Source organism: Labrus bergylta, chromosome 1, assembly GCF_963930695.1.
Source record: "Labrus bergylta chromosome 1, fLabBer1.1, whole genome shotgun sequence".
Classification (NCBI taxonomy): domain Eukaryota; kingdom Metazoa; phylum Chordata; class Actinopteri; order Labriformes; family Labridae; genus Labrus; species Labrus bergylta.
The window spans coordinates 20,868,782-20,895,679 of record NC_089195.1 but is presented as its reverse complement, the minus strand read 5'-3'; the positions used below and the strand labels follow the sequence as shown (position 1 = coordinate 20,895,679).

The following is a 26,898-nucleotide window of genomic DNA, read 5'->3' as shown; positions in this document are numbered from 1 at the left end:
ATTTAAGATATAACCTATAATTTTAAGTTTAATTATAATTATACTTTAAAAATTGAGAAGAGGGATTGCTTTGGAAAGGCAAAATATCTACTGTCCACAGAGAAGAATATTTACATGAGCTGTGTATAAAAAAAGTTAGAATCACTGTAAAATGAGTGTCCTTGTTAACGTATACAAGAACAGACCAGTCAGGGTAACAGGTTGTTTATTTGCCATGGCTCTAATCCCTACCATGGTTTGGAAACAAGAGTGCAGCTGAGTGAGGAAAGGAGGTTTCCCAGACAGAGCGAGGACTCTCTTCTCCACCATAGTGCACTCCACATCGTCGTCCTGGATCACTACATCCTTCTTCAGGATTTTAACGGCGTACAACTCATCAGTGCCCTTCCTCTCAGCCAGCATCACCTGTAGTGAGACAACAAAGGCACAAACATTAGCTTCAGGGGGACTTAGTAGCTGATTCCTAACCACCACCTTAAAAAAGAATGTGATTATGTGCATCACCTTGCCAAAGCTGCCTTTTCCCAAAACCATGATGAAGTTGAAGTCTGAGAGCTTGACCCGGTCCTGATTGCCATTGCTGTCATACTTGCAGACCGCAGAGGAGGAAGACGAGTCAGTGGGTTTCCCTGGACCCACCCTCGCCCTCTGCAGAGAGGAGAAGTTCCAAAAGAACAACAAGATAATGAGGGGGGTTATGGAAGTTGTCTGATCTAGAACAACATAAATAAACCTTTTGTCTGTGACTTTTGCTTTGAGTCTTACCTCAAACTTTTGCCGCAGCTCCTCGTTACCCTCTTCTCCCTCTGGCTGGACTGGAACATTAAAGTATTCTCCTTCCTCCTGGGACAGCAGCTTAAACCTAAACCCAAGAATAAAAACAGAGAAATGTGAGATAAAATACTGAATTATTACAGCACTACAACAATAAAGCCCTTTAATAGTCACACCTCTTTTCCCGAGGCATTTCTTATGTAAGACTACACCTCGGTAATTTCACCCAATTATTTCCAATTTCCTCATGTTGACATCTCACCATCCATCCACCCCTTGTTTTTGTAGCTCCGAAATCCCAAAAGACAAGGAGCCCATGAAGTCATTTCTGCTGGTCAGATCCCAGTCCCAGATCTCCACAGAGAGACGGCGGTCCTTGTCACTTTCTTTTAGGTTGCTAAGTAATAAGAGAAAAGTAGAAACATGGTTACATAAAAAAAAAGACCATAAAAAGGGTATTTTAAAGGTGGGTAAAAAACTTGAAACTCAGGTCAAAACTTGATTTCAGAAAACTCCTTATACTTCTTATATAGCTACTTAAACCAAGTAGCTTTCACATTATGCACTTTTTTTTTAAGTATCAACAAAAGAGCAGAGAAGCACATACAGAAAATGTAATTTAATTATGTGCATGGGGTGGGTCGTCTCAGTAGGAAGCACGTGGTGTTTTTATATTTTATATACTTTATGTTGTGTTTTATGCAGATCTTCTGTAATATGGGTGATGTGCAAAGTATGTTGTTGTGTTTTTGTTTTGCATTTGGTATGTGCTTTTCTGTTAACATATGGACTGTTTGTCTCTATAGATTTATTCTACGGGGGAGGCAGCTAAATGTTTGCAGCACTCTTTTCGAGTCCTAGACAAATTTCCCCAAAAGGGATAATAAAGTGTATCGTTTAGTATCGTATAGTATCATAACGTGATCTCAAAGGAAAGACACAGAAAAGACTGATAGAGCATTAGATTCCGGCGCTATGATGACAATTGATTGCCTTTAAATCAATGCTAAGTAAAGTTTGACATATTGATAGTACCAACATATTTTTCCTGGATTTCTCTGCAGCATTCTCATGGCAGAGAAAGAGCTTATTACTTAGCGGTTCACACCGACTTTACGCAGAAAATTTACCAGGGTGCTGGTGGGCAAAATGACGGGTTATGTTGGGGTGGAAAGTTTTGCTATTTTCATTCACACAGGAGTTTTGTATAGGTGAGAAAAGCACTACTAGAGTTTTTTTTAAATAGCAGTGTCAGAAATGCCTCAGATACAGCCATAAATGCGTATGGCAGTTGATGCAAATAGATCTGCTACCATAATATATTAAAGCCCCACACAAGTGTTCATTCTCCTCAAAGACAGTCATGTATACAGTATTGATAGAACATGGCTTGCCAAAACAACTCATGTTTAAGAGCAACAAAGAAGCTCTAGAATAGTGGGCAAAAAGAGTACCAACGGTCTAAGTTAGCTAAAAGTAAGAAAAAAAGTTATGCCAAAAAAGAAGCCTTTGGGTGGGAGGGTGTTTGAAGCCATAAAATCATCCATAACATTTTTTCTTTCACAAAAATGGGAGATGTCTCACAAGGTGAAGGACTCATTCCAGGTGGGGTTGAGGCAACACTTGATGGTCTTGGTCTTCTGCTTGCTCTCACTCTTTGGGTCTGGGATCAGCTTGAGCTTTACGTAAGGGTCTGACAGGCCATTTGGGTCCATGGGCACCAGATTCTTCGCCTCTTTTACTGTTGAGGATAGGATTTTAAACAAGTGAAGGAGTAGAAAACATACCAGGATCATATAAACATTTAGACATTACTTTTTGTAAATTAGATTTAGCCCTTTGAAAGCGGACAACAGGACCTTCATGTGTTGTGAGAGTCCAGCTGTGTGCTGCCCTAAATAACTCACATCTAACAACACTTAACAGCAGTTTAGTTTGTGTTCTATAATCAATCCACAGCTGTCTGAGAGAGAGAGAGAGAGAGAGAGAGAGAGAGAGAGACAGAGACAGAGAGAGAGACAGAGACAGAGAGAAAGAGAAAGGGGGGGGGGGGGGGGGGGGGACACGTGGCCGCATGTCCCAGTGGAGATGTGGGTCAATCGTTGGACCATAGATCGACTAATGGACTTTCCAGTTAAAGTCTTAGGCAGATAGAGTAGCTCAGTTAGTGTGTGTTTCAGAGGCAACACATTGAATACAGACACAGACAGAAGGAGAGCGCACTCACTGGTGACGGAGAGAGCCTCCCCAGTGATCTGGGCAGTGATTTGGATGCGTCCTCTCCTCTCGGTGTGATCCGTTCCACACAGACTCGGGACATTGGCAACACATCGCTTGTGGATGTTCATCATACAGTCTGTAGGCAGAAGTCAAGTTCATTTTACATATACAGCGCTTAAATCATAAGTTGTGCAACAGACACCCTCAACCCTCCAAACCTTTTCAAATAATGGGGCATCTTTTCTTTTTTCTTTTTTTTAAAGTTATGTTTGGAGCCATTTTTGCCCTTATTGGGTAGGACAGCTGTGGAGAGATAGGACATTTTGGGAGGAGACAGTGGAGGATGACATGCAGCAAGGTGCAGAGGTCGGATTCAAACCCATGGTTGCTGTGACGAGGACTATAGCCTCTGTACATGGAGCAAGCAACACAATCACTAGGTTACCGGTGCCCATGGGTCATCTTTTAACTTGACTTTGCAGTGTTTTTATTTTTCTAATAAGCCATTTCCTTTAAACAGTGTATTGTCATTTGTTATGTCTGTCTCAGCCTATTCTTTTTTCATAAATGTGCACTCTTCTTATCAAACAAAAAAAAACAAATATAAGAATAAACTATCACAATGATTTCAGTGCTTGATTTCAAGCTTTCAACATTCCTTATTTGAAAGCTTTGTAGCAATTCAGAGTTGCACTTTTACCAAATCAAAGGAACAAATCAGGCAATGGACCACTGAGCGCTTCTTAAAGGGCAAGGGGATCACAAGAGTGTGAAATTCTCACACCACAAGACAATTTCTTTCACAGTTGTCATGCTGATTTGGAGGTTATTTTCCAGGAGCGATTTTTCAAGAGAAGCAAACGATCCACAAAAAATACTTCAGAAGTCACCTGCCAGAAATCCAATTAAAAACTTTTTTTTTTTTTTAAATGGCATGCTAGAGGTTGAACTTGAGGTTATTAAAAAAGCTGTTCTTTGACTTTAATATGCAAGTGATTGTGTTGTTTTTTTTTCTTTTTTTTCTTTTAAGAAGCACTTCTGGCTGCATCTGTGCATGACAGGTTTCATTTAACAATACGTTTATTTTTAATTTCATAGCATAATTATTAGGCTAGACAAACACTGAAAAACCACATCATCAATAGTACAAATACTAATGACAGCACAACAGAACAGGTTAAAAAGAAACTTGCAAGAGCTTGACAAGAACATTATCCTAGAGTGCACATAATATGGGGAGCAGCCTGTCACTGGGTAAAAGGATCTTCCCTATTTATTATTTTTACTTTATTTATGCAAAGTAAAGTTTACCAGTGATCATTTGTAGTACCATATAATAGTTGACCAGATCTCTTATGGTTTCCCATTGTGATCACTTCTCAACATGTCTGACACATTAACATTGCCCAGCAGTTGGGTGAAAGGGGTCAAAGTATTTAGCCTCTGGCCTTTCTTGAAGTATTTGTTCAATCTCACACCAAGAGGTTGCTATCTGTTTGCAATCCTGCATGCAGTGAAAATGTGACTTTAGACTGATCACGTTTAACACAAGCATCTGGAATATTATTATTAAACTTACATAATCTAGCTGCTGTTACGTAAAATGGCATCAGGCAGTTACATGATAGCAATATTAATTTTGTATTTGCAGATCGTCTCTGCGCCTCAGTACAAATCACACCACAGTAATCCAAGGAAATATTCTCCTGAACGTCTTCTTTCCAAGCTTTAAGCCAGCCAATAGAGTTTTCGGATGATGTCAGAAACTCTCATGTCATAATAAAACTGAAATATGCCCTTTACTGTGATATTTCAGTCAGATCAATCATTCCAATCCAGATAGAGGTGGCAAAGTTATTATCCATAACAGGATGCAGCAATTACGCTTCTGATATTAAGTGCGTTCAGTATCTGTTCAATCGGCATCGGTTCTTGTCCTGAAACAAATTCCCTATTCAAGTTAGACCTTTGATGGTCAATAGACGCAACCCTTGTTCCAATTGCCTGGTTTCAATTGGTAATTTCCCCAGATTGTACTTAAACTGGATGTTTAGGCCTTCTGTTCCTGTTCCAAATGTTCATCATAAATGAAAGTTTCTATATACATAAGGTTATTAATTGTAATATTCCCTACATGGCTTGTGTCCAAACTATCCGAGAAATACAAACCCTCCTCTCAGCCCTCTCTGTAAACCATGATGTTTGTTGTGTTGGATTCTTTGAGGATATTTCCATTTTGCGCTTCCAGACTTGTCTTAAAGGTGCCAATAATTCAAGTATGTCGTAATTTAGCTTTGAATAAACTGACCATCTTTGAAATGTGACCGTTGCAGTTTAAACCTGAGGATATGCTGTGATGGACAAAAGAGCAGAACTCTTCCATTGACAAACTTTATCTAATACATGTGTCTGTGACAAGAATAGCTTTAAAAAAGCCATGGACTTGGAAAGGCCCTTATTAGCAAAGTATTTGTATATGCTCATAAAGGACATTCCTTCAAGTAAATTTTACATTTAAATAAAGAAAAACTTAATTATTTAGGCTGGATAAATGTAACATTAAAAAAAAGAAGACGTATATTTATTTTATTATACACAAAAAGATCGAAAAACAATTGACTCCTGGATCATTTTAGTTGAATTTGCATAAAGTATAGATAAGTCTTTCTTAATCATGGACAAAATATGAATGCACTCTTTTTGCAATTCCTCAGTTTGTCCACTAGAGGTCAGACTGCTCTGATGTATATTTCCCTCCACTCAAAGGAAGTGGTGCAGAGGTGGAGTGTCAGAAGGTTGATGTTTGTACACTTTCCCATTATAAAAATACTTTTATACAGTAAATTATTTTGATGTATTTTACTCCAATATAAAGGATTGAACTTATGTAATCATTATTTTTATTCGATTTATCAGTGCACTCAGTCACACGCTTTGTGTAGATGGACAGAATCATAATATCAACATAAGAGTGGAGAAGAACCGATTGGAAAAAATGCAGCAGTTTAATTATGTGTATGGAGGTCGCAACAGTCCCATGCATAGTCTATGGTCCTGCACTGATTGTCACCATCCCCTTCCACTCCCTTCAAAGTGAATTCTCCTGTTAATATCCTGCTGCGTTCTCACTCAGCTCACTCGCACATTTTGCAATAAAAAAAACTGGTTGGGCTGGTCGGAAAGATTCTGGATAAGTCTGTTTGCGTTCACACATAGTCTATAGCTCACCCCGAAAACTTCAGGAGTTTTTTATGATAATTTTCAAACCAAGTAATAGAAATGTTTTCTCCAGAGAGGGGCCCTTTTATAAACAGTAAACAGAAGTTCTGCAAAATGACAAGTCTGACTTTTTGTGAGAGGTGAGTGTTTGCATGAAGATTTAGAGTGGAAAAGGAGCTTGTTGTGTTTGCATGTGTTGTGTTTGCATGAAGATTTAGAGTGGAAAAGGAGCTTGTTTTGTTGAAGGGATTAAAGTGTTGTGTAGCTCAAAGGAAACTACAAACTAAAAAACACTAGAAAGCATATGTACACTAATACACAGACAGTGACCAGGTTAATCAGGCAAAGTTTCATCCACTGCAGTCTTACTTACAGCTGCTGGCTCAGAAAAGCTACTGAAGCACTTTTTGTACTTGTCAGTAATTAAAACTGCTTAATAAGTGAAAATATGAGTATATTTAAAATAAAGGAATTTCCCTTTTAGGGACTTTGAACAGAAAGCAGAAGACTTAATCTGACTCAGGCAATTGTGGTCTCGCTTCCCACTACTGAGAAATATCACAGAGGGAGTCATTCATTATATCTTTGCTCAGCCACAAAAAGCTACATCTTTTTTTTCCTTTCTACAAATTGGAAATGTAACTGGTGCCAAATACAACATTTCAACCAAACCATCCTTATCCTTAATCGATGAGATGCCAAATACTTTGCTTGTTTTAATTTTCCTCATATCCTGTATAATAATACAGATTATGAAAAGGTTATTAATTTATTATTTCCACTGTTTAGTGCAAAGTCTACAAAATTGTAATGTGGTCATATGAATTAAATTTGCAAGAAACACAGACTGTCTATTCACGTTGTTTGTCTACGTGGGTTAATATATAACCTGTCAACACCTTTGTGGTTTTTTGTTGACACTTCAGTCATTTCAGTCACAAGAGAATTAACCACATTCTCTTTCGTTGACTTCACATAAATGAATGAAAACTGCTCCAGAGCCCAAAAACAAAGTCCATAAACAAAGCTTTAATGAGAAACTGTTAACCCATAAATAATGATGATTATGGCTGGAGATGCGGAGTTGAAGCCCACTTTCTGTTTGTGTCTTTGTTGCCAACAACGTGCAAATAGTCAGCAATAAATATGACATGACATCAGGTCTGTAAAAACTATTCAATCATTGGTAGGAGCAGCTGATGGTATCTCTGCAGCTGTCATTTAGCTTATCATATCTATTTAACTGTGTCTTATTATGACTCATTGGTTTGAATATTGTAAATGATGGACATGGCCTAAGATGAAAGAAGATTTTTAGCTGAACTGCAGTCAACAACCAGTTGATCACAGGTCAATTGTGAAATAAAAAAATCATTTTGTAGACTTTACCTCCATAATCCGAATGAAGTGAACAAAAACTTTAAAAGAGTGGAAGATGGTTTAAATTAAAGGCATAAAAAAGACCATTTTAAATTCTGCACAGTGATGTGTGTATCTATTTTCAGATTGGATTTGGACTAAATTCCTCCAGTGGTCTTTATAGATTTTAGAGCCTGCACAAGACTTCCCGAGACAAAACATAGAAAATGGTATGTTAATGATTTCAATGTTTGAATTAAAAGCTGAATGAGTAGGATTTGTCGGATGCCATTTAAACTCAACATTCACAGTTGGCTTCTCCTCTCCAGAAGCTTCCACTGCATGCTAACGATCTGGTACCTGATAACAACCAGCTACTATCTTTAAACACAGGGCACCATGTTTGGCTGGGAGCGTCACACCTACTGCCTTTAAGGTGATGCAATATACAACACCCCTATTCACAAAATGCAATAAATCAATACGTATATAAGATAAGACTTCAGTTTGCTATAGCTTAAGTAACTCAACCATAATGACTGGAAAGACATGGACTGATAGGCACAAAGATGGACAAGTCATCAAAAATGAATTTTGCACACAGCCTCTAAAACAAAAGCTGTTATTTGTGTCGCATGTTCAAACAGTGTGTGATCTCACTTAAACATAGCTTTGTGTACTTACGGTCACATTTCATGCCCTGGTGTATCAGCCCGTAGAGAAGAGATCCACAGTGGTCACAGAATGTCGGGCTGGAGTAAGTGTGGACCTTAAACTTGTGTTTACTTCGAGGATCCTGCAGAGACAGTAACACAAAGAGTGGATAAAGAAAATCATTATTTTCAGTGTCATTGTATTTTCATTCTTAATGTCCAGGAGGCTCCTGTTGATGGGACAGAGAGGGCGTCATGTCAAGGACAGAGATTAAACTTTTATTCAGGAAATAGTCTTTCAACTTCACCGGGATATGTGTTGCCATTCCTTGACTTCTGTCTAAAATATTGTTTTCTCCATTATGATGATTTCCCTTTATTTACTTTAAGAGGTTACGAGCCTGTTTGTTGAAAACATCTAGACAAATAAAGCACACTTAAAACTAGGGCGGCAAGCACAACTGAACCGGCCCTCACACCTTAGTGCACCTCTGGGTTTTGTGAAGGTCGGAGTGTGGTGCAAGTCGGGATGTGGCACAGCTGCAGTTTCTTCATAAGACAATCAAAAACAGTGAAAAATCTTGTGAATCGTCACAATATAAACCAAAAGGCTGTCTCACCAGTAGGTGGCACAATGACAGAATTGAAAATTGTCATGTACATACACATGTATATGAGGGTGACCTTCTCGGCTTTGATCGAGGAAGCTTTAAGTTACAGTCACTTCGCCTTTAACGGCAAGACATCAAATTAGGCAAAGGCACCATGGCCACGCCCTTTCCGTTTTGTACCAGGTCTCTTCTGGCTCTATACCGGAGTGTCTGTCTTCATTCTGTGTGAGGTGTATTGATTTTTTCCCTTAACAACCGTTACATTTGATTAAGCAATTTGGACAAGAGCCATTCAATTGTAGGCTGTAAAATTAAATCGACTCTTAAAGTGAACCAATAAGCGCAAATGTTAGACGCACAAATAGTATCTGTTAAATAAACAGACACTATTTGTCTTTTGTTGCTGTGAATATTTACTCTCTATCTCTATGCTGCTTGCAGAGCGTTTGTATAAAACCAATAGCACTCTTGAATTTGTGCTGGTGTACTGAATATCATCACCGCTATACTTCTCTTAGGCCTGTGACCAAATATTAGCCATGCTGATACTCAGTACAACAGCACTCCCTATCTGGGGAATTGCTTAATGATTGTGTCCTATTTAAGCTGAGCAATCCTTTTACTAGTTCCTACGTTGTAGCAGAGCAGATGTTAAATAACTGAGAGAGGTCAAATTGCTGATGGCTGAAAAAAAACGGGACACAATAAAAGAGCTTATTAATGTAACACAAACAAGGAAAGAGAGAGGAGTTAGAGATTAATGAACATCAGTCATATAATTTCAAATCCATGCTGACTCACAAATTGAGTGTGTGGTTGTGTTTGTGTGTCTTTGTGCACAAGAGATACTGGCTCATTAACCTGAGGCAGCCAGGCAGCACATTCTCTCTTACTGACATGTCTCTGTGTGATTTGGGGCTGACAGCTCAGCAGGAGAGAGGACAAGAGGTTACATCTGTGTGTGTGTGTGTGTGTGTGTGTGTGTGTGTGTGTGTGTGTGTGTGTGTGTGTGTGTGTGTGTGTGTGTGTGTGTGTGTGTGTGTGTGTGTGTGTGTGTGTGTGAACAGGAACTAGATGAAGGTACACAAACACATAAAGCAAATGCTGACCTTGTTAATGTTATAAATAAGCCTTCAACGGGAAACAATCATTAAACATGTGTTTGTGTTATAACATTCAACTTTCACAGTGTAGTGTAAGGACAGGTAACGTTTACATAATGATCCATACCAGTGACAATAAATGTCACCCATACCAATTATACATTCATTAGATTTTTTTTTTTTACTCCCTTTGTAATAATAAAAAAGTTATATAATCTGAGAAAACAAGACAAGGTAAAACATCTCAATCGCCATGAAATTTCAGACATCAGTGAAAATAAAATCTTTCCCTGCCTCCATGCAGTGGTCCAACAGTCTCTAGACAATAACAGTCTGTCAGGGGGGCAATGATTCAGAATTCTTAGTAGCTCGTCTCATAGAAGGCCAAACGGTGGGGAAAACATTTTCACAGTGCATTTTATCAAATTGAAATTCTGACTTGTTCTGAGGTGTTTGAAGAAGACCCATCATATAAATAATGTATTTACAGATTTTTTTAAAAAAGAAAGCAGACTCTGCACTGGGTATGTGACCGAATTTTGTCTGTGTCTTTAAGAGTGTTCTGGAAACAGTTTGTAATCCGAGCAGCATAGTCCATTAGCCTTTCAGCAGGAAAAATGTTTGTGCGTTGATTGCTAGCAAGACTGTAAATGATGTCAATGCAATGCCACTGAAAAGAAACTATTGGTCAGAAATCCTTTATCCCAACTGCTGCTACTCCAGAATCCCAGAGACTTACCGTAATAAAACAGTTATTGTCTAGTTACTTAGCAGGATATCTCGCTGGCTGCAGCTTAATATTTTCTACTTTTTTAAACTATTCTTGAAGAAGTCTTTCATGTTAGATCGTGTAGTTATTTCCATTATAATGCTCTCCAACACTTGACAATGTGATGCCCTTGGATTGAACCACAGTTAAAAACATGCACATAGCAAGTGACATCACCCATTGGTTTCAGAAGACTGGTTATCAAGCACAACAATGGCAGTTGCCATATTGGAAATCTACTTCTATGCAGTTCCTCCATCCAACTAACCTCCCGCAAATCTAGAAACAGGCAAAGAGGTGGAGATGAGGTGTGCTAAATTCATTTCTTGATTGCTGAAACGCAGCCATCTAGCTTGTCCAGCTTTTTAACAAGCAAGCATATTTCAAAAATGAAAACAACACAAACAAAGCCAACAGCAGGGGTCAGTAACTGGATTTAGCTAAACTGAAGCTTAGCCTCCTGACAAACAGCTTCAACCTGCTGGTTAACTCAACCATGCATAACTCTTAGCCTTTATGCAAATATGAGCTCTAATGCAGATTCTTTAGTTTTTGAGCCAGCCTCAAATGCACACATAAGGAACTGCAGTTTTTTTTAATTCTGCATTGGCTGCATTTTTCAACACCACAGGTTGCAGCTTGGACTGCATATCTATAGAGCATGTGTGTGTTTCTGTGTGAACAAATTCTCTACTTACATCAGAGGCAGGTCCTTTGTCAGCCCCAGGACAGGAAAAGGTGACAAATTCATGACAGCGCTTATGGACCACAAAACAGCACACTGTGGAGGGAGACAAAGAGAATCAAATGTTAACTCAGGCTTGCTTGCATAGCCAAATGAGGCAAAACATAAAGGCAACAAAAAGATGAATCAATATGTCAATTATGTGGCATTAGTCATTGCACAATAGGCCTCTCATATTTCAGCAGTTCACTTTTGCTCCTTCTGTGCAGACAACAACTATATTTAGTTTTTTAGCTTCAGTTTAGAGGAATTTATATTTAACCAAACGCATCGTGGGATATTCAATCATAGCCAATAACACTGAGGCTGCTGTATGAAACAACACAGGCAGATCCAAATGACAGCAGGAGACTTCAGTGTCTGAAGTCAAAATCATTCAGGGTAGTAAACGACCAAAATAAATAACCTGAAAAAAAAACAAGCTGTTTGATTGGATGCTGACTCAAGAACATTAACAATGCATGGGACAAAGTTTGGTTATTGCTTGGTTTATCAGTGTCTATCAAGACACCACTGATAAGAAAAAAGGGATTCTGACATTAGTCTTGGATATTATGATTCAAACTTTGGTTCAAGGAGCTCTAGTGTTTCTCGGTTAAAGCACCAGACTTTGACATGGTACATTTCTTTATAGCAGTTCAGGCCAGAGTTTACAGACCAAGTACTGTCTCAGCAAATGTATAAAAATAGGTTTGTCTGTCTTTTGGTTTCACTTTGAGTATTGAATAGATGGCCTTATTATGTCTGATTGCAAGCATTTTTCTCAAATAAATGTTGACACCATTTCAGATATGATACATTCACACAGAGGTTTTCAGGGGAAAAAACGTAGATAAAAGGTTGTAGGCTATTTCGCATAATAAAGACAATGTTTTACAATGTTTAATTAGGGCTAGACATTTAATTTATATGTTCTTGATTTAGGCACATTAAACACATATCATGACCAAGTATGTTTACCCATACAAGGACTCTGATTTTGTTTTGAAGTAAAGGGTATAGAATAGTACTCTAATACTGGTAAGATACTTAAATAGAATAAGATTTAAAAGAGGATAGAGGTGCTGTACAGTTGTGCAGGTATGTGCATGATAAAGGTTACGTACAAATATCTTACAGTATATAATGACACCCAATGTTCAGAGGAAACAATGAGTAATCAAGTCAGTACTAAAATTTGTAAAACATTTTATAAAATCTTGTTTGATGTGCGTGTCCCTGTATTCAGTCAAACAAGACGGACACAATATTTTTTTAAAGAAATCTTAAGTAAAGGCAACAACTTAGCAACTAATAAAGAAAGGGATCTGCAGCAGAGTCATTGTAATGACAGCTCTAAAAACAGAACCATAACAATAGAGTGATAAACCCTCAGCAGTGGAGTATGTTTGCTATCTTTAAGATGAGCAGCTACTGATATATTAGATATCCAGCTGTAAGTCAGTATAATTCAAACTGAACACAGTCAAAATAAAGACATCCCTTTGTTATTTTATTCTAGGTCACGTAAAGATGAGGTCAGTTGGTTCCTTTAAATTTTGATGAGATGGAGATGTGAACATGACCAACAGAAGAACTCCATTTAGATAAAAAGGGCAGATCAGTCTCCTCTACTGTACACCAACATCATGGGTAACGCCTTGATTTCATTTACGGACAGTATGTGACTGGTGGTCAATCTGAAAATATATACGGATGATGCCAATAGTGTCAGGCGCAAGAAAAGTGGGTTTCTTTACAGATGGATAGAAACCTGATAGAAGATACCTGAAGCCATGGGGGGAGAGGCCACTTTTGTCTGTTTTAACAGACTGTTTAAGAGGATGACTGTTTTTTTCTGACAAATCTCATTGTATTTAATATCAAACTGATAGCAACTGTATATAAAGTAAAACCATATTTTAGCAGATTAACATTACTGAGGTTCACAATGAGTTAAAACTAGATAAACAAGTAATTTTTACTCATACAAACTTGCTTTACAATCAACATTGACAACTGATTGGAAGGACATAGCATGTTAGCCACTTAGCATCCTTTTATCTTAGCTAGCACACTGTCATACGGCCTCTCAGAAATCCACCACAAAGTTTAATTTTATCACTACTTGGACCGAAATAGGGAGGAGTTTCATAGGCCATTCAAATATAACTGAGATTCCCAATGGAATAAATTGGACTTCTGGTTGACTTGCCTCCTTACATATACATACTGTAAGTGGAAACGAGGTGTTAAACTTATATTAAAGGTGTTTTTTGTTTTGTTTTTTTTACTAGGGCTGCCGAATAAACACTTCATTGTTATCACAAAACGAGCAGTAGCAATAAACACATCTCAAAGGTTGAAAGTGATTGCATGTAACAAACAATATTATGTTAACAATAACTGCTTTCTCACTCAGTATTGGTTCATTTTATCAATTGGATGGAGGTAAAATAGCCACGCTTTCAGAGCATTTTGATGCAGTCAGATGAAGCTCAGGCTATCTTTCAGCTACTCTCAGATTAATTGGTGCGGCTTTAGTGACGAAAACAAACAATGCTTTTTAGATTTATTTGGGATTTAGGAGAAACATAACATCTAATTTTATTCATTTATCAAACTTCATATCATTATTGGAATAATAAACATTGTTTTAGCACATATCTCTTATATCATGCAGGCCTTATTCCTATTCAAAAGTATTGCACAGCGCTGATCTGAATCCTTTCCACTTGGCAATAACTTAACCAGTGTGGACTTGAAATAGAATTTGTTGTTTTGGTTTGACATTTCTACCAAATATACAAACCTGATAATTCTACCAAATGTACAAACCTGATAATGAAACATGAACAACAACAGCCACTTCAAATTAAAACAAAGAACCACACACATGCACAAGTGAACAGACACAGGGTACGCTCTGGTTTGATCTTAATTATTCACATACTTAATACATTTTCATGAGGCAGCCGTGACAACTGGCAGCACTTTCTGCAGGTTTCAAGCACTTAAGCTGGAGCAGCAGATACGGTTATGTCATGTCTGTGCACACCTTGACAAAGCTCACATGTACAGTGAATTTTGGTGAGTGCAGTTTTATCTCAGAAATTAAGGACAGTAGTTGCTTGGTGTTTGGCTTTGTCTAGCACGGTTTAATTGTGTCCATCTGTAGTTTTTTCACAATGCAAATGAAGAGACGGACTGTGACTGAGAAAGAGAAATGCAGAGAGAAAGAGAAGGAAGAAAAAAAAGGAATCAAGAAATCAAGTCAAACAGAAAGACAGAGATAGACAGTGTGTGTGTGTGTGTGTGTGTGTGTGTGTGTGTGTGTGTGTGTGTGTGTGTGTGTGTGTGTGTGTGGGATGGGACACAGCTGGGTTTGAGGCAGTGTGAGGGGGCGGGGAATTCATTTATGTGCAGTTTTTTTTTTTTCAGCCAGTCAGAAAAGACTCAAACAGAAAATGGAGCAACAGAGAAACACGACAGTTGCACGTTAACGCTTTTTGTTCATAAATCTGCTCTGTCCCACACCTGTGCACGCCATGCATACACACACACACACACACTACTGAAAGACAGGCATAGTGACCTGCTGAAGAGGTCTTCACTCTGTTGCCTAGCAACCAGGCTGAGCCCTACAGTTGAGTCTTCACTCACACCGCCTCATTTGTGGCGACTGACAGCGATAGCAGCAAATCACAGATAATCCAAAAGAGGATCCTTTGCGATTGAGAACTAGGACCCACAGATGGAGACACTCGTTATCACCTTCAGGCTTTAACATGCTTTTTTTGTTTTTCATAAGATCTCTTGATCTGTAGTTTTTCGTTTTGTCAATAACATTTCAGACAATTCTGAAATGTGTCTATGTTTCCTATAGACCGAGAAGATATCAACAAATGTCCTGTTTGGTTTGTAAAGAACCCCCAAAAATAAAATGTTTACTGATAAAACTAAAAAATATTTAAATAAAATACACTTTTTAAGATATTCAATATATTTGGATTTAACTGTTGTTAAGTGATTGATTTATCGAATCATAAATGCAATGATCATTATGCAAGCGGTCGGGATGTGGCAGTTCCGAAGCCATGTGTCTCTCTTTGAAAACAGTGCACTGCTCTGTCTGGATGGGGAGTGAGTCTCTGCCTCAAGCCAAGGAGTTCAAGTATCTCTGAGTGTTGTTCACAGATGAGGGTATAATGGATCACGAGATAGACAGGCGGATTGGCTCAGCTTCGGCAGTACTGAAGAGGGAGCTGAGCCATAAGGCAACCTACATTCCAACCCTCACCTACGGTCACGAGCTGTGGGTAGTGACCGAAAGAATGAGTGTGTGGATACAAGCGGCCGAAATAAGTTTCCTCCAAAGGGTGGCTGGGCTCAGCCTTACAGATAGGGTGAAGAGCTCAGACACCCGGTGGGAGCTCAGAGTAGAGCCGCCGCTCCTTCACATCGTAAGGCCCCAGCTGAGGTGGTTCATACATCTGATCAGGATGCCTACTGGACGCAGGCTTTTGGGGGTCTTTAAGACACGTCCAACTGGTACGAGACCCTGGGATAGCTCCGTGGAGGGATTATACTGTATATATCCCTTCTGGCCTGGGAACGCCTTGGGATCCCCACAGGATGAGTTGGAAAACATTGCTGGGGAGAGGGACATCAGGGGCAACTTGCTTAGCCTGCTGCCACCGCGACACGGTATCGGATAAGCAGAAAATTGGATTTGGAATTGTTCTAAAATCTAAGTTCTTTTTTTGGCGTTTCATTCAACTAAGAGTTTAATTAAGAGTGTAAAAAAAATCATAACGCTAGATTTTATTTTCATATCATGTTTAACTATCTGATAGCTGACAGGATCAGTGAAGTTACCTAGTGTCATGTTTTGTTTTTACTCCTTTATTTAGGATTATTGTCCGTTCCTGTTTTATTTTGTACTTAGCCTTGTCTCTGTCTGTCAGATCTTGCTCCTCAGGTTTTCCTGCCTTGAGCCTTCCTGCCCTGCTCACCTGTGTCTCATTATCCCCTGATTGTCTGTGTGTATAGATCCCTGTGTTTCCTCCCTCTTGTTGCCAGTTCGTAGTGTGTTCCTGTGTGTCACCTTGTTCCAGTGTTTTTCCTAGTAGACTTATAGTGATTTTGACTGTGCCTGCCTTACCGTTTTGCCTGCTCCACTTGGATTTGTTTGCCTCGATGATTTGCCTTCCTGTGTATCGACCTGGACTGTTATTAAACTCCGCCTTTTCCTGAACTCAGCCACGTGTGAGTCTGCTTTTGAGTCCCTGTCTCTATCTGGTTCTGATGGATAGCAATTCCTAAAAATGTAACTGTGTAACACAGTGCTAATGAAGAAGCAGAGTCCCTTTGCCTAATATATTGCAATAGATTCAAATACACTGAACAAAACCAGTGAATCATTACATCGATTTAATTGTCAGTTTATTTCATATGTACAGCCCTTCAGCAATGCATCATCCCCCCCGGTTTCTGAGATATTTACAGTATTTCTTAACAAGGTTTTGTTGCATCAGTCTGTATCATTTGAGTCTAATTGCTTTAATATGAGTTTATTGAGTTTAAGATGGTAATGCTATTTTGGTCAGAATAGATGATTAGAATGTGAAGCACTGTTGTTCTGACATGACCTTGGTCAGCTGAGTAGATCCTGACAGCAATCAGCAGACAAATCACAGGTACTGATCAATAATTGTGAGAAAACGTATTGCCTTTTTTTTTAGTGGTAGAGCTAATATAATAGTCAATAACAAATACATCCATTTACAGAATTAACAGAAGTGTCAATTTTGTTAACTCACGAACGCACACTGTTTTATAAATTGACCTGTCACATTAACTGCTTTGAGTTCCTATTTCATGTCTTCAGCCAAAACCACCACTGCATTATTATTTACAATTCATAGAAAAAGCAAACCTTGAATATAGACATTTTATGATGTTATTCTGTTTCATCCTATTTGACCCAGCCAATGCCCTAGCAGCCACCCACAGATCAGCCCTCTTAAAGCAGAGCCATCTAGACGCTTTCTCCGCTGCCTCTGTGATGCCAAGTGCCGTATAAGCTCTCCAGAGTGGCTGGCCTGCAAAGCTCCAATACTCAACCTCCAAATGCCAAAACTGGGCTCTCCAGCCTCTTCTTTGGCAGGTGTCTCTCAGATCCTCATACTTTTCTCTTTTGAGGTCATAGGCTTCCTCCACCCGATCTTCCCATAGCACAGTGAGCTAGGTGTTGATGAGTAAGACAACAGAGCAATGTCAGGTGACAGCTTGGTCTTAGTGACGTGGGATGAAACTGCAGCTGCTTAAAAAAAAAGGTCTGTTCTCAACCTCCAGTTTCTGACAGAAAAACGCAGCCCGGTGCTTTGAGGTGTTCTTTAGTAAGCTTTTATCCCTCTTTGAATAAGTGGATTGTGTACCCGATGGGCCCCATCTTCTGGCTGATGTTTAAAGGGGCTATATGTAACCTTCAAAAATACCGCGTTTGTAGAGATACCGCATGGATGTTAGGCAAACTGTACCAGTAACCTGTTGCTCGCTCTCCCTCGCGTGCTCGTACGTACACAAACGAGCATCATCATCGGCCGCGAAACACTAGCTATCTACCAGCATAATGTTTACAGAGGAGGTAAGTGGTCATACACATGTGAAGGAGTCTGTGTGTCTGCATTCATTCTCCATCCTACAAAAGACAGTCTCGGCAGGCACTGGCTGTAGCAGGAGTGAATTACGAACCACATTAAAGAGGAACTTGATGCATAATTTCCTCTGAACTTCTTTTCCCATTCTACAACTTTTGAAATAGTTTTCCAGAAACGAATACCTCCCCATGAGCCATCGAGACATCTGCCATTTCAAAAAACTTTCAGCTTTAAAATTCATTGTGAAGGAGCTGGCAATTTACTGTGGACTACTCTGCTCTACAATACTGTTTGTGTTTTCTCAGCCAAAACCAAAAGGTCCCTAATTATCTAGCAATATCCACTACTTGCTGCTAGATTGGTGCAAATCAATAACAAAGCACCAAACCAAACAAACCACTTATCTGTCCATGACCCGGATTAAATTTCAGCCACAGCTCCATACAATCAATCGCAATGACAAGCTGGTAAAACAAGCCACTGTTTTTTGGCATATTTCCTGTATTTGACTCACTGAGATTGTTACAGTTGTAAAGTGGACTAAGACACAAGTCTGTATTTTTTTTTTTTTTTTTTTTTTTGAAACAGTTAAAAAGCAAATTTCTAATGTGGTCAGTGGGGTGTGAAATCAAAAGCCTCCTGTGAAATGGAGAACATCTGTTGCCCTTGTAAACTTTTGGGGTTGAAAATAACTTATGCAAAAACAAGTATGATAAAACACAGATAACCATAAGTCCAGTTAAAGTTAATGTACTAGTAGCTGCTTTTTAAACATCTTTTGGCTGTTGGTGGAATTACTTTAAAAAGGGGGTCTCAGGTTTGCTAAAATAATATCATAAAATAGATTTATTTATTTCAACAGAGTTTGTTTTCAATGTGGGAAAAGGTGTACTTTTCAAGAATAGAAACCTTAATACAAGCTCTGTATTCAACTTTCCCTTATCTCCTCTGATATGATGTCAGCAAAAAAGAAAGTTCACCTTACAATACTCTGTCCAAACTCTGATCAGACATCTCAATCAGTAGGAAATGAGCAGGCTAACTTCCTCTTTTTTTTTGTCTACTCAAACACATTCAAATAAACACAAATAAAATATAAGCAAAAGCTATGAGAAAGGGGGAGGGATCCTGACTGATCGCAGAACAAGTATTCAAACACAGACTGCATCAAACAACTATACAAAACAACCTGTTCACCAAGTCTGAACAAGTCTGCACCACATGTCTGAAATTCCTCTGAACCAGGCTGAGTGCTGATGATTTGCACACGTGTGTGTGTATGAGTGTGTGTGTAAGGGTGAGCACCACCCATTCATGTTGCCCTGCGTTACACCCTGCTTGTTCCTGTTGTCCTCTGAATGACTCCACTCTTTCTGCAATCCGCTCTGTTTCTAGTTTACATATATCCAACTTTTCTCTGTTAGTAAAAAAAAAAGAAAAGCCACTGACAGCATGCTTCATCAAATACATTTCAAGCTTCTGTAATAGGACTCAAAGTCCAAATGCAGGTCATAAGATATCTGGGTTCATAGTAGGTTGAATGGGCTTTAAGACTGAACATGTTTTGGTTCATTATTTAATTGGCATACACCTTTAAAAAAAGAATGCTGTTTAAGTAATGCAGAACAAGCTGTCTTTCCCAAAAACATCTTGCCAGTTTTAACCCAGAAGTTACTAAATCTCAATCAAAAAACAATCAAACAAACCTGGGATTAAAGGTATAGAAAACCGCCGATTTGACTAAAAATCTCCATAACAGCGACTTCAAACTTCAAGGTGAGATTTGTGTCCCTGTTTATGTTTAAGTGTACAAATTATTTTGTATATGTTCATAACTCTATCCACAAACTGTCCTCAGAGGAAAATGTTGGTCCCTGGAAAACTCTTATAAAGTTATGGTGGGGGGGCCCGCAACTGTGAAACCGTAACTCTCCTGGTAGCTTTTCCAAACAGTGTTCCAGGGAACCATTTTTTTTTACTTTGAATAAAGTTTGTGTATTTAGTTCAGAAAGTATACCATAGAATTGTTTCACCTCTCCAACTTTTACATTTTACAACCAAATCTACAATGCACCTTCAACAAAAAGGGACTAAAAACCTGAGTATATTATTTTTATATATGTCAGCAAAGTAAGCTCAATCCTGTCATCTAGTGCTGTTTAAAGTGAATCAAAGTACTAATATTTCATGGGTGAAATAGGGCTGCAACTGTTGATTATTGTCATTATCATTTAATCTGTCCACTGTTTTCTTAATAAAATCATTTGTTGTTTAATACATAAAAAGGTCCAAAAGAATCGTTTTGCATGTGAAGTCTTACGCATGATCAAGGTTCACAAAGTGTGGCTATATTTGTCTGACTGTATTAAAATGAAACTGAGATCAGCTCAACATACTGACCAGTCACAACAGTATGAGGTTAAATACCAGATATCTGGAAATATCAAAATCTACACTACTACTGCTAAACTTCAAACTCTGTGTATAGAGCCACACAGCCAGGGGCGCAGGATAGCCTAGCAGTTACGTCGCCCGCCCTAGACATCCTGAAGACCTCAAAATTCAAAGTTCTCGAACCCAACCTCGAACCCTTTGCTGCATGTCATCCCCCGCTCTCTCCTCCCAGTATTTCCTGTTTCTCCTCAGCTGTCCTACTTATAAAGACAAAATAGCCCAAAATATCTTTAAAAAAAAAACACAACCAACAATAAGTCTAGTTTTTAGCTAAGCTAATGCTATGTCCTGTAAAATGTAAATCACAGAATCAATGCTTATAGAAAACTTGAGTAATAATAGTTTTTCCCAAAATCTTACTTTTTAACTCTTCGGAAAAAATTACATTTAGAGTTGGGATTTGAAGCAGACTATAGAAAATAAATCACACTGCAATATTATGAAAGATATTTGATCGTAACACCATTCAGGACTAGTGGTAATGTTAATTTCACTTTTTTCACTGACAACACTATTTCATAAATCAAGATGAATTAGAGTCAAACATGTTTCTTACATGTGTAGAACAACATTGAGTCTAACCATGCCGTCCCAGCAGCTCCACAGTATTTCATTAAAAAGGGTTATTGTAACTTAAGCTTTCTGTATTTGTTATTTTGATAAAGTTACTTTTGGCATCTTTGATAATACCCGAGTTACTTTTGAGTCCCCTAAAAAACAAAAACAATCAACTTTATACAAAGTCAGATGTTTTCAATTAGAGCTCCTCTTAACTAAATGCTCAGGTCACAATCCAGGACTTATTTTGTGGAAAAGATTTGTGTGATCCATGGGCATGCTGAACAGAAAAAGTAACCTTTTGACCTGTTCACATAATCCAACTACAGTTCATGTTTATTAATCCTTCCACCCATTTTAAACCTTTGGCAGACAAAGCTTTATTTTTTTATTTTTCATTTGGTTCAGTAATAAAGCTTCAAACTCATGTCTGCCTCTTCTTGCTGCCACATGGTCAATTTCATGTTCTCTCGAAATGTGTGAAAAGTTTGTATACAACAGCTGAGAGTTGAATAAATTATATGAATAGTTAGCATCTATTGTAAAAATTCTCTAAATCATGCCTCTTACATGTGAAAATGTTCTGTTTTTTTACTTCTTCATGATGGTGAACTCAATATCTTTGGCTTGTAATCGATAATTAAATATTTTCCTCCCAATTTCTGATTGGAAGAAGAAAATACCATTGAAACAAACAGAAGTTTGCATACAATAGTTGAACAGCAGTAGGCCCATTTTCCCATCCCTATAGAATACTACTAGCTAATCCTCAAATCTGAACCCCAGCATACTTGTCATTATGCAAGAGGGACATTCAAACTCAATTTGTCACCAAAATGTCAACAATTTGGTGACAAATTGAGTTTGAATGTTAGCACCACACTATTGTTGTTTGCTTTTATTCATTTAATAAATTGCCTGAAATCAGCGCTTTTTAAAATCAAAATCTTCTTATTATTCCTCTTCTTTTATTGAAGTCAATCAATTATTTTAAAAGGATGTAGCACAACTTGCAATAAACTACTGTTTTGGAGGTGCAAAGAATTGATATGGGGTTATATAAAATTTGAAGGCTTATTAATTACAGTCTTGGATTTGTAATGCCCTGTTCTGAGTTTTAAAGGATAATGACAGAATTTGAAAATACTGATAATTAGTATAAAACAAATCTAGATATGAACATCCTTCCTGCAGTATGATCAAGGCCTAACTCTTGCAGTTCCATCAATTGCATCTAAATTTAACAAAACTCTGTCTGATCTGATTTCCAATTAAAGAGCCCATATTCTGCCCTTTTTGGGGTTCGTATATTTCATCTATGTACCTACTTTTGTACGTTCACAATAGCTAAAGTCCGAAAAAAAGTGTCTGTTTTCATGTACTGCTCCTCCTTGCTCCCTCTACGCTCTGAGTCCGTCAGCTATGCTCTGCTGAGCCCCCACTGTTAGACCCCACGTGGGCCAAGTCTGCTCTGATTGGTCTGCCGATCCGCTCTGTCGTTATTGGTCAGTTGCTCAGCACGCATCTCGGAAATTTAAAAATGAGCTGCAGGGCTTGCCACAACGAGCCAATGGGCTTAGATCAGTGATCTCACACTGACAATGACGCCACACTGACACATTTTTATTGAGGGGGGCTAGAACAGAGCGTTACATGCAGCTAATGCTACAGCTAACAGGAGGAGGTAGGAGAAGCCGTGTTTCCGCGGACTTTTAATTTTTGCACATAGATGTGCCTAAACATGCACAGGACACTTGGAAAACACACTAAAGGGCATATAAAACCAGAAAAAGCATAATATGGGACCTTTAATGCTCCAGCTTGAAAAAAAAACATTAAGTTGGCAGATTTAGCCCAGTGTTAGGATGCTATCTTTTGACCTGCAAATCCCTATATCAGTGCTCAATTGGCATGTTAAGTATTTTCTCCATCTACAGTGTGAAAAATGATCATGGCATCACAAACAACTCAAAGCAGTTTGTTTGTTTGTACAGGAAGCTTCAGAGTACACTGTTGGAAACTCAACACGAAACCCAACCTGACCACAGCTCTACCTGTGTAGTGCTCTATGTGTGTGTATGTGTGTGTTTGTGTTTGTGTGTGTGTGTGTGTTTGTGTACACACTGGCTCACTTTAGTCCAGGTGTCAATCAAGCACATAAAGTGTTAACTTTTCTCTCTTCCCTCAATGTATTTCCTGTATTACCACCAGAGTTGTTGACATGTCTGCAGCCTCTGTAGACGGGGGCACGTCAGCTTTTTACTGCTTACAAAATTACACAACACACGCAACTAAATGTAATAAATGGAGCCTTAAGCAAGAGAATGATGTGGAAACTTTGGTCATTTTCCTGCTCATATGGTCCCATGATTTGGGCCAGATGAGCAGTGGTTGGTGTCTGAGGGAGAGGATAGATTAGTGAAGACGAGGAAGTGATACTACTCAGAATTGGTGGCATTCATGTGATTGAGGGGTGTCACTATGTTGCTGCAAGGGCCTGTTCATGAAACCATTTTGTGCAGAGGTCTGTGTCTAGACACCCACCACAACCGACAACCCACACACACCCACCCACACACACACACCCCCCCCCCCCCCACACACACACACACACACACACACCATTTTATTAATCCAATCAGATTCAAAACTCAGATTAAAGGAGAAAAAAACCTTAAGAAATGTAACTTCCTGGTTTGTCTTCCTCCTTATTTCTGCTTGGGCACACAGACATCTCAGCTTTCATCCCTCCGCCGACTCTTCTACTCTTACATCTCACACTGTCTCTGGTGCCTGAGCCTCTTCAGAGGATTCTCACTCTCATTTATCACTGTTGGCAAGCACCTGCTTCGAGTTTGACACCTGCCTGCCAACACCAACACATCGTCTCTGTAAAGAGCCAACAGGTCACTCTAACAGTGTGCAGACCATAGGCCCCTGAATACAACAAAAACACACACACACACAAAAAAAAACAAGATAGCAACACTTCTGCAGATAGTGAACATCCGTCCACACACCCACAGCCATATGCAGCAGAGGGATTTGTGAATGGAGGCACTGCTCTTACCTTGGCACTGGAATCCCTGCTTCCCAAAGCCCCTGTGGACACAAGAGAAGGATGTGAGTTTTTTTGGGGAGGGGGGAAATAGATGCACAGACTATGACGTGTGCACACGTTTAAACAGATATCCAATCACACCTGATACACACATGCATAAACACACAGCTGCTGCAGCAACAGTGGGGCCCTGTGTCTGCATGTCTCCAGCTGCATTCCTCCACCAGACCTCCAGTTTCAGAGATGGGTGGCGGGTTGATGATGCGGAAAACGCCAAACAGCAGTGACTGTTCTGCGGCTTGCCGACATCACATCCCCCCCCCCCCCGTAAGGCCTGATATAGTGCTGTCGCATCGTGGGAAAAGTGGGGGAGATGGCGCATCGCGGTGTTTTTGACAATGACACTGAATGAAACACTGCGGTGCCTGAACAGTGTGGAAGGAGGCCGAGCAGAGTCGCAGCAGCAAGTGTATCACCTGTGTCCTTACTCTCTCTCTCACTCACTCACTCACACACACACACACACACAAACACTCACCAAATGAAGTCCGTGCAGTGGCTGCAGAAGGTTGGCTGCTTAAAGAAGCGCGCGATGAACTTGTGGTTCTTCACCTCGTGCACATTCTTCTGGCGGAGGGCTCCCTGACGGGCGAAGCCGCGCGCGCTCTCCGGTGCCTCTCCATCGCTGCTGGGGTCAGCCATCTTAACGAGGAAGCGGCGGCGGCGGCGGCGGCGGCGGTCCGAGAGAGACGAGGGGTAAGGAGAGAGCAGAGAGACAGAGGGGAGAACGAGTCGCGGTGCAGGTGCCTCCTCCTCCTCCTCCTCCTCCTCCTCCTCCTCTCCGCCCTGCTGGCCGCCTCGGTGTCGCTTATGCTGCCGGTGTTTTGGTGGTCTGCGTCTAGCTCGCGCTGAAGCTGAAGCTGCTGCTGCTGCTGCTGCTCCTTCTTCCGGCGGGTCCCCGTGCCGCTTGCTTGCTTGCCCGTCCTCGCCGATGAGTTTCTGCTCACACGCTCTCTCTCTCTCTCTCTCTCTCTCTCTCTCTCTGTTTCTCGTCGTCTCTCCCTCCTTTCCCCCTCCTTTCTCCCCCTCACGCCCTCTTTGAAATCAAAACTACAACATGTGTGTGTACAGCTGTTAACACGGATGGGTCACGCCTATGAAGCAATCCTTCCGCGTCAACAGCAACACAAGTTAAACCCACAAGTGTTGCATACTCTCACTAAAGCATGACTAGTAGAGACACACACACACACACACACACACACACACACACACACACACAGAAACACTCAAGGTTGGATCACTTACCTGGCCAAGTGGGAGGAGACATCTGGGGCCTCACAGTATCAATTTGTTATAGGTAGTCTGATTTATTGATATTTTTCAAAGTAGGCTACCTAAAGCAATTTCTTTACCCACAATATCAACTCCACTGATGTATTGTAACCTCCTTTTGTGGCAACAGCTTGTAAAAATGTAGTTTGAGTTTTGTTTTTTATTCAAATGATGTTGCATTTAATCGTAAAATAACAAAGATTAGTGGACGAATCAATCTTGATTTGTATAGCGCCAATGAATAACAAATAGACACTTTATAAAAGAGCAGGTAAATAACTTACCCTTTTTCATATTATCTATAAAGAACCAAAATGAATCCATCATATGGCACTAAGCAACATTTAAAGTTACAGTGGAAAGGAAAAAGCTCCCTTTAAGAGGCAGAAACCTCGAGCAGAACCGGACTCATGTACAGCCGTCTGCCGAAACTGTGATGGGCAAAAAAACAACAACAAATGTCTGTTAGTTTGTTATTCCAGCATTGCAAAAGAATGACAACAGTTTGAACATTTGGATATTTGTTTCCTTGCCGAGAGTCAGAAGAAGTCCATGGCTGAATGTGCATTCACATTCAGTAGCAGTACCATAAATCAATAAGCTGTGGCGAAGACTTGTCAACACAACCTGTAACCAGCCTGACACTCAAAGTCACTGCTCCCTGCAGCCAAGAGATAGTCCTGTACATAACAATAGAACATACAATAGAAATTGTAAAACAAAAAAAAAGTTGGAAAAAGCAAGTAACCTATAAAGTTTGCATATAATGCTCTAGACCAGGGTACAACACTGTATCTGATCACAAACCTAGATAAAGTAACTCGAATATAAATGAGGAACACACACTGAAATATTGAGATGTGTTGCTTTGAGTATTTACTGTGATGGAAATGAACCTTTTTCTGTTTCTCTTGTGATCTGTTCGATGCCAATGGAAAGAAAACTGTCCACGCTAAGCTAGATGTGATTAGTAAAGAAAATGAATTATGTTTTTGTTGTTTTGTTATTTAGGACCATTTACAGTAAAAGAAAGACAAATGTAGCTTATACTGCATGCTTAGCTAAGAGGTTGTATTTGGATGTTTCTTTTGTCATGCAGTTCCACCTCTGTATTTCAGATGTATTCTTTTATGCATTATGAGGCATTTCTGGCTTATTTTCAACCTATTTTGAACAGTATTATTTTTTTGTTTGTTTTTGCTCTTTTTTAAATTATTTTTACAAGAATTTCGCTTTTTCTTCATTTATAGATTTTCTCAAATACATCCCGAGAGCAGTTGTTGTTGCTTTCAAAAAATAGCTATACTGGGGACACACAAAGAACTTAGTGCTTGTTCCTGAGATGTCAACTATTTCTTCAGTATGAAACAGACTGAACAAGATGAATATACATTAT

At 39.4% G+C, this 26,898-nt stretch overlaps 1 protein-coding gene across 2 annotated transcripts in view; it reads right to left on the bottom strand.

Moving 5' to 3' along the window:
* The window catches only part of LOC109988297 (protein kinase C beta type), a 36,137-nt gene extending 10,897 nt beyond the window's left edge, over positions 1-25,240 (bottom strand). The window contains exons 1-10 of one of the 2 annotated variants that reach the window (XM_020639742.3): positions 24,706-25,240; positions 24,177-24,208; positions 11,407-11,489; positions 8,257-8,368; positions 3,002-3,130; positions 2,359-2,515; positions 1,037-1,171; positions 766-862; positions 505-648; positions 232-405 (exon numbers count right to left, since the gene is read on the bottom strand). In XM_020639742.3, the coding sequence (XP_020495398.1) occupies positions 232-405; positions 505-648; positions 766-862; positions 1,037-1,171; positions 2,359-2,515; positions 3,002-3,130; positions 8,257-8,368; positions 11,407-11,489; positions 24,177-24,208; positions 24,706-24,869 (1,227 nt within the window). In that variant the 5' untranslated portion in view covers positions 24,870-25,240. The remainder of the gene's footprint in view (positions 1-231; positions 406-504; positions 649-765; positions 863-1,036; positions 1,172-2,358; positions 2,516-3,001; positions 3,131-8,256; positions 8,369-11,406; positions 11,490-24,176; positions 24,209-24,705) is intronic. The other variant, XM_020639743.3, reaches the window with a different exon arrangement.
* Between the last annotated feature and the right edge of the window lie 1,658 nt (positions 25,241-26,898).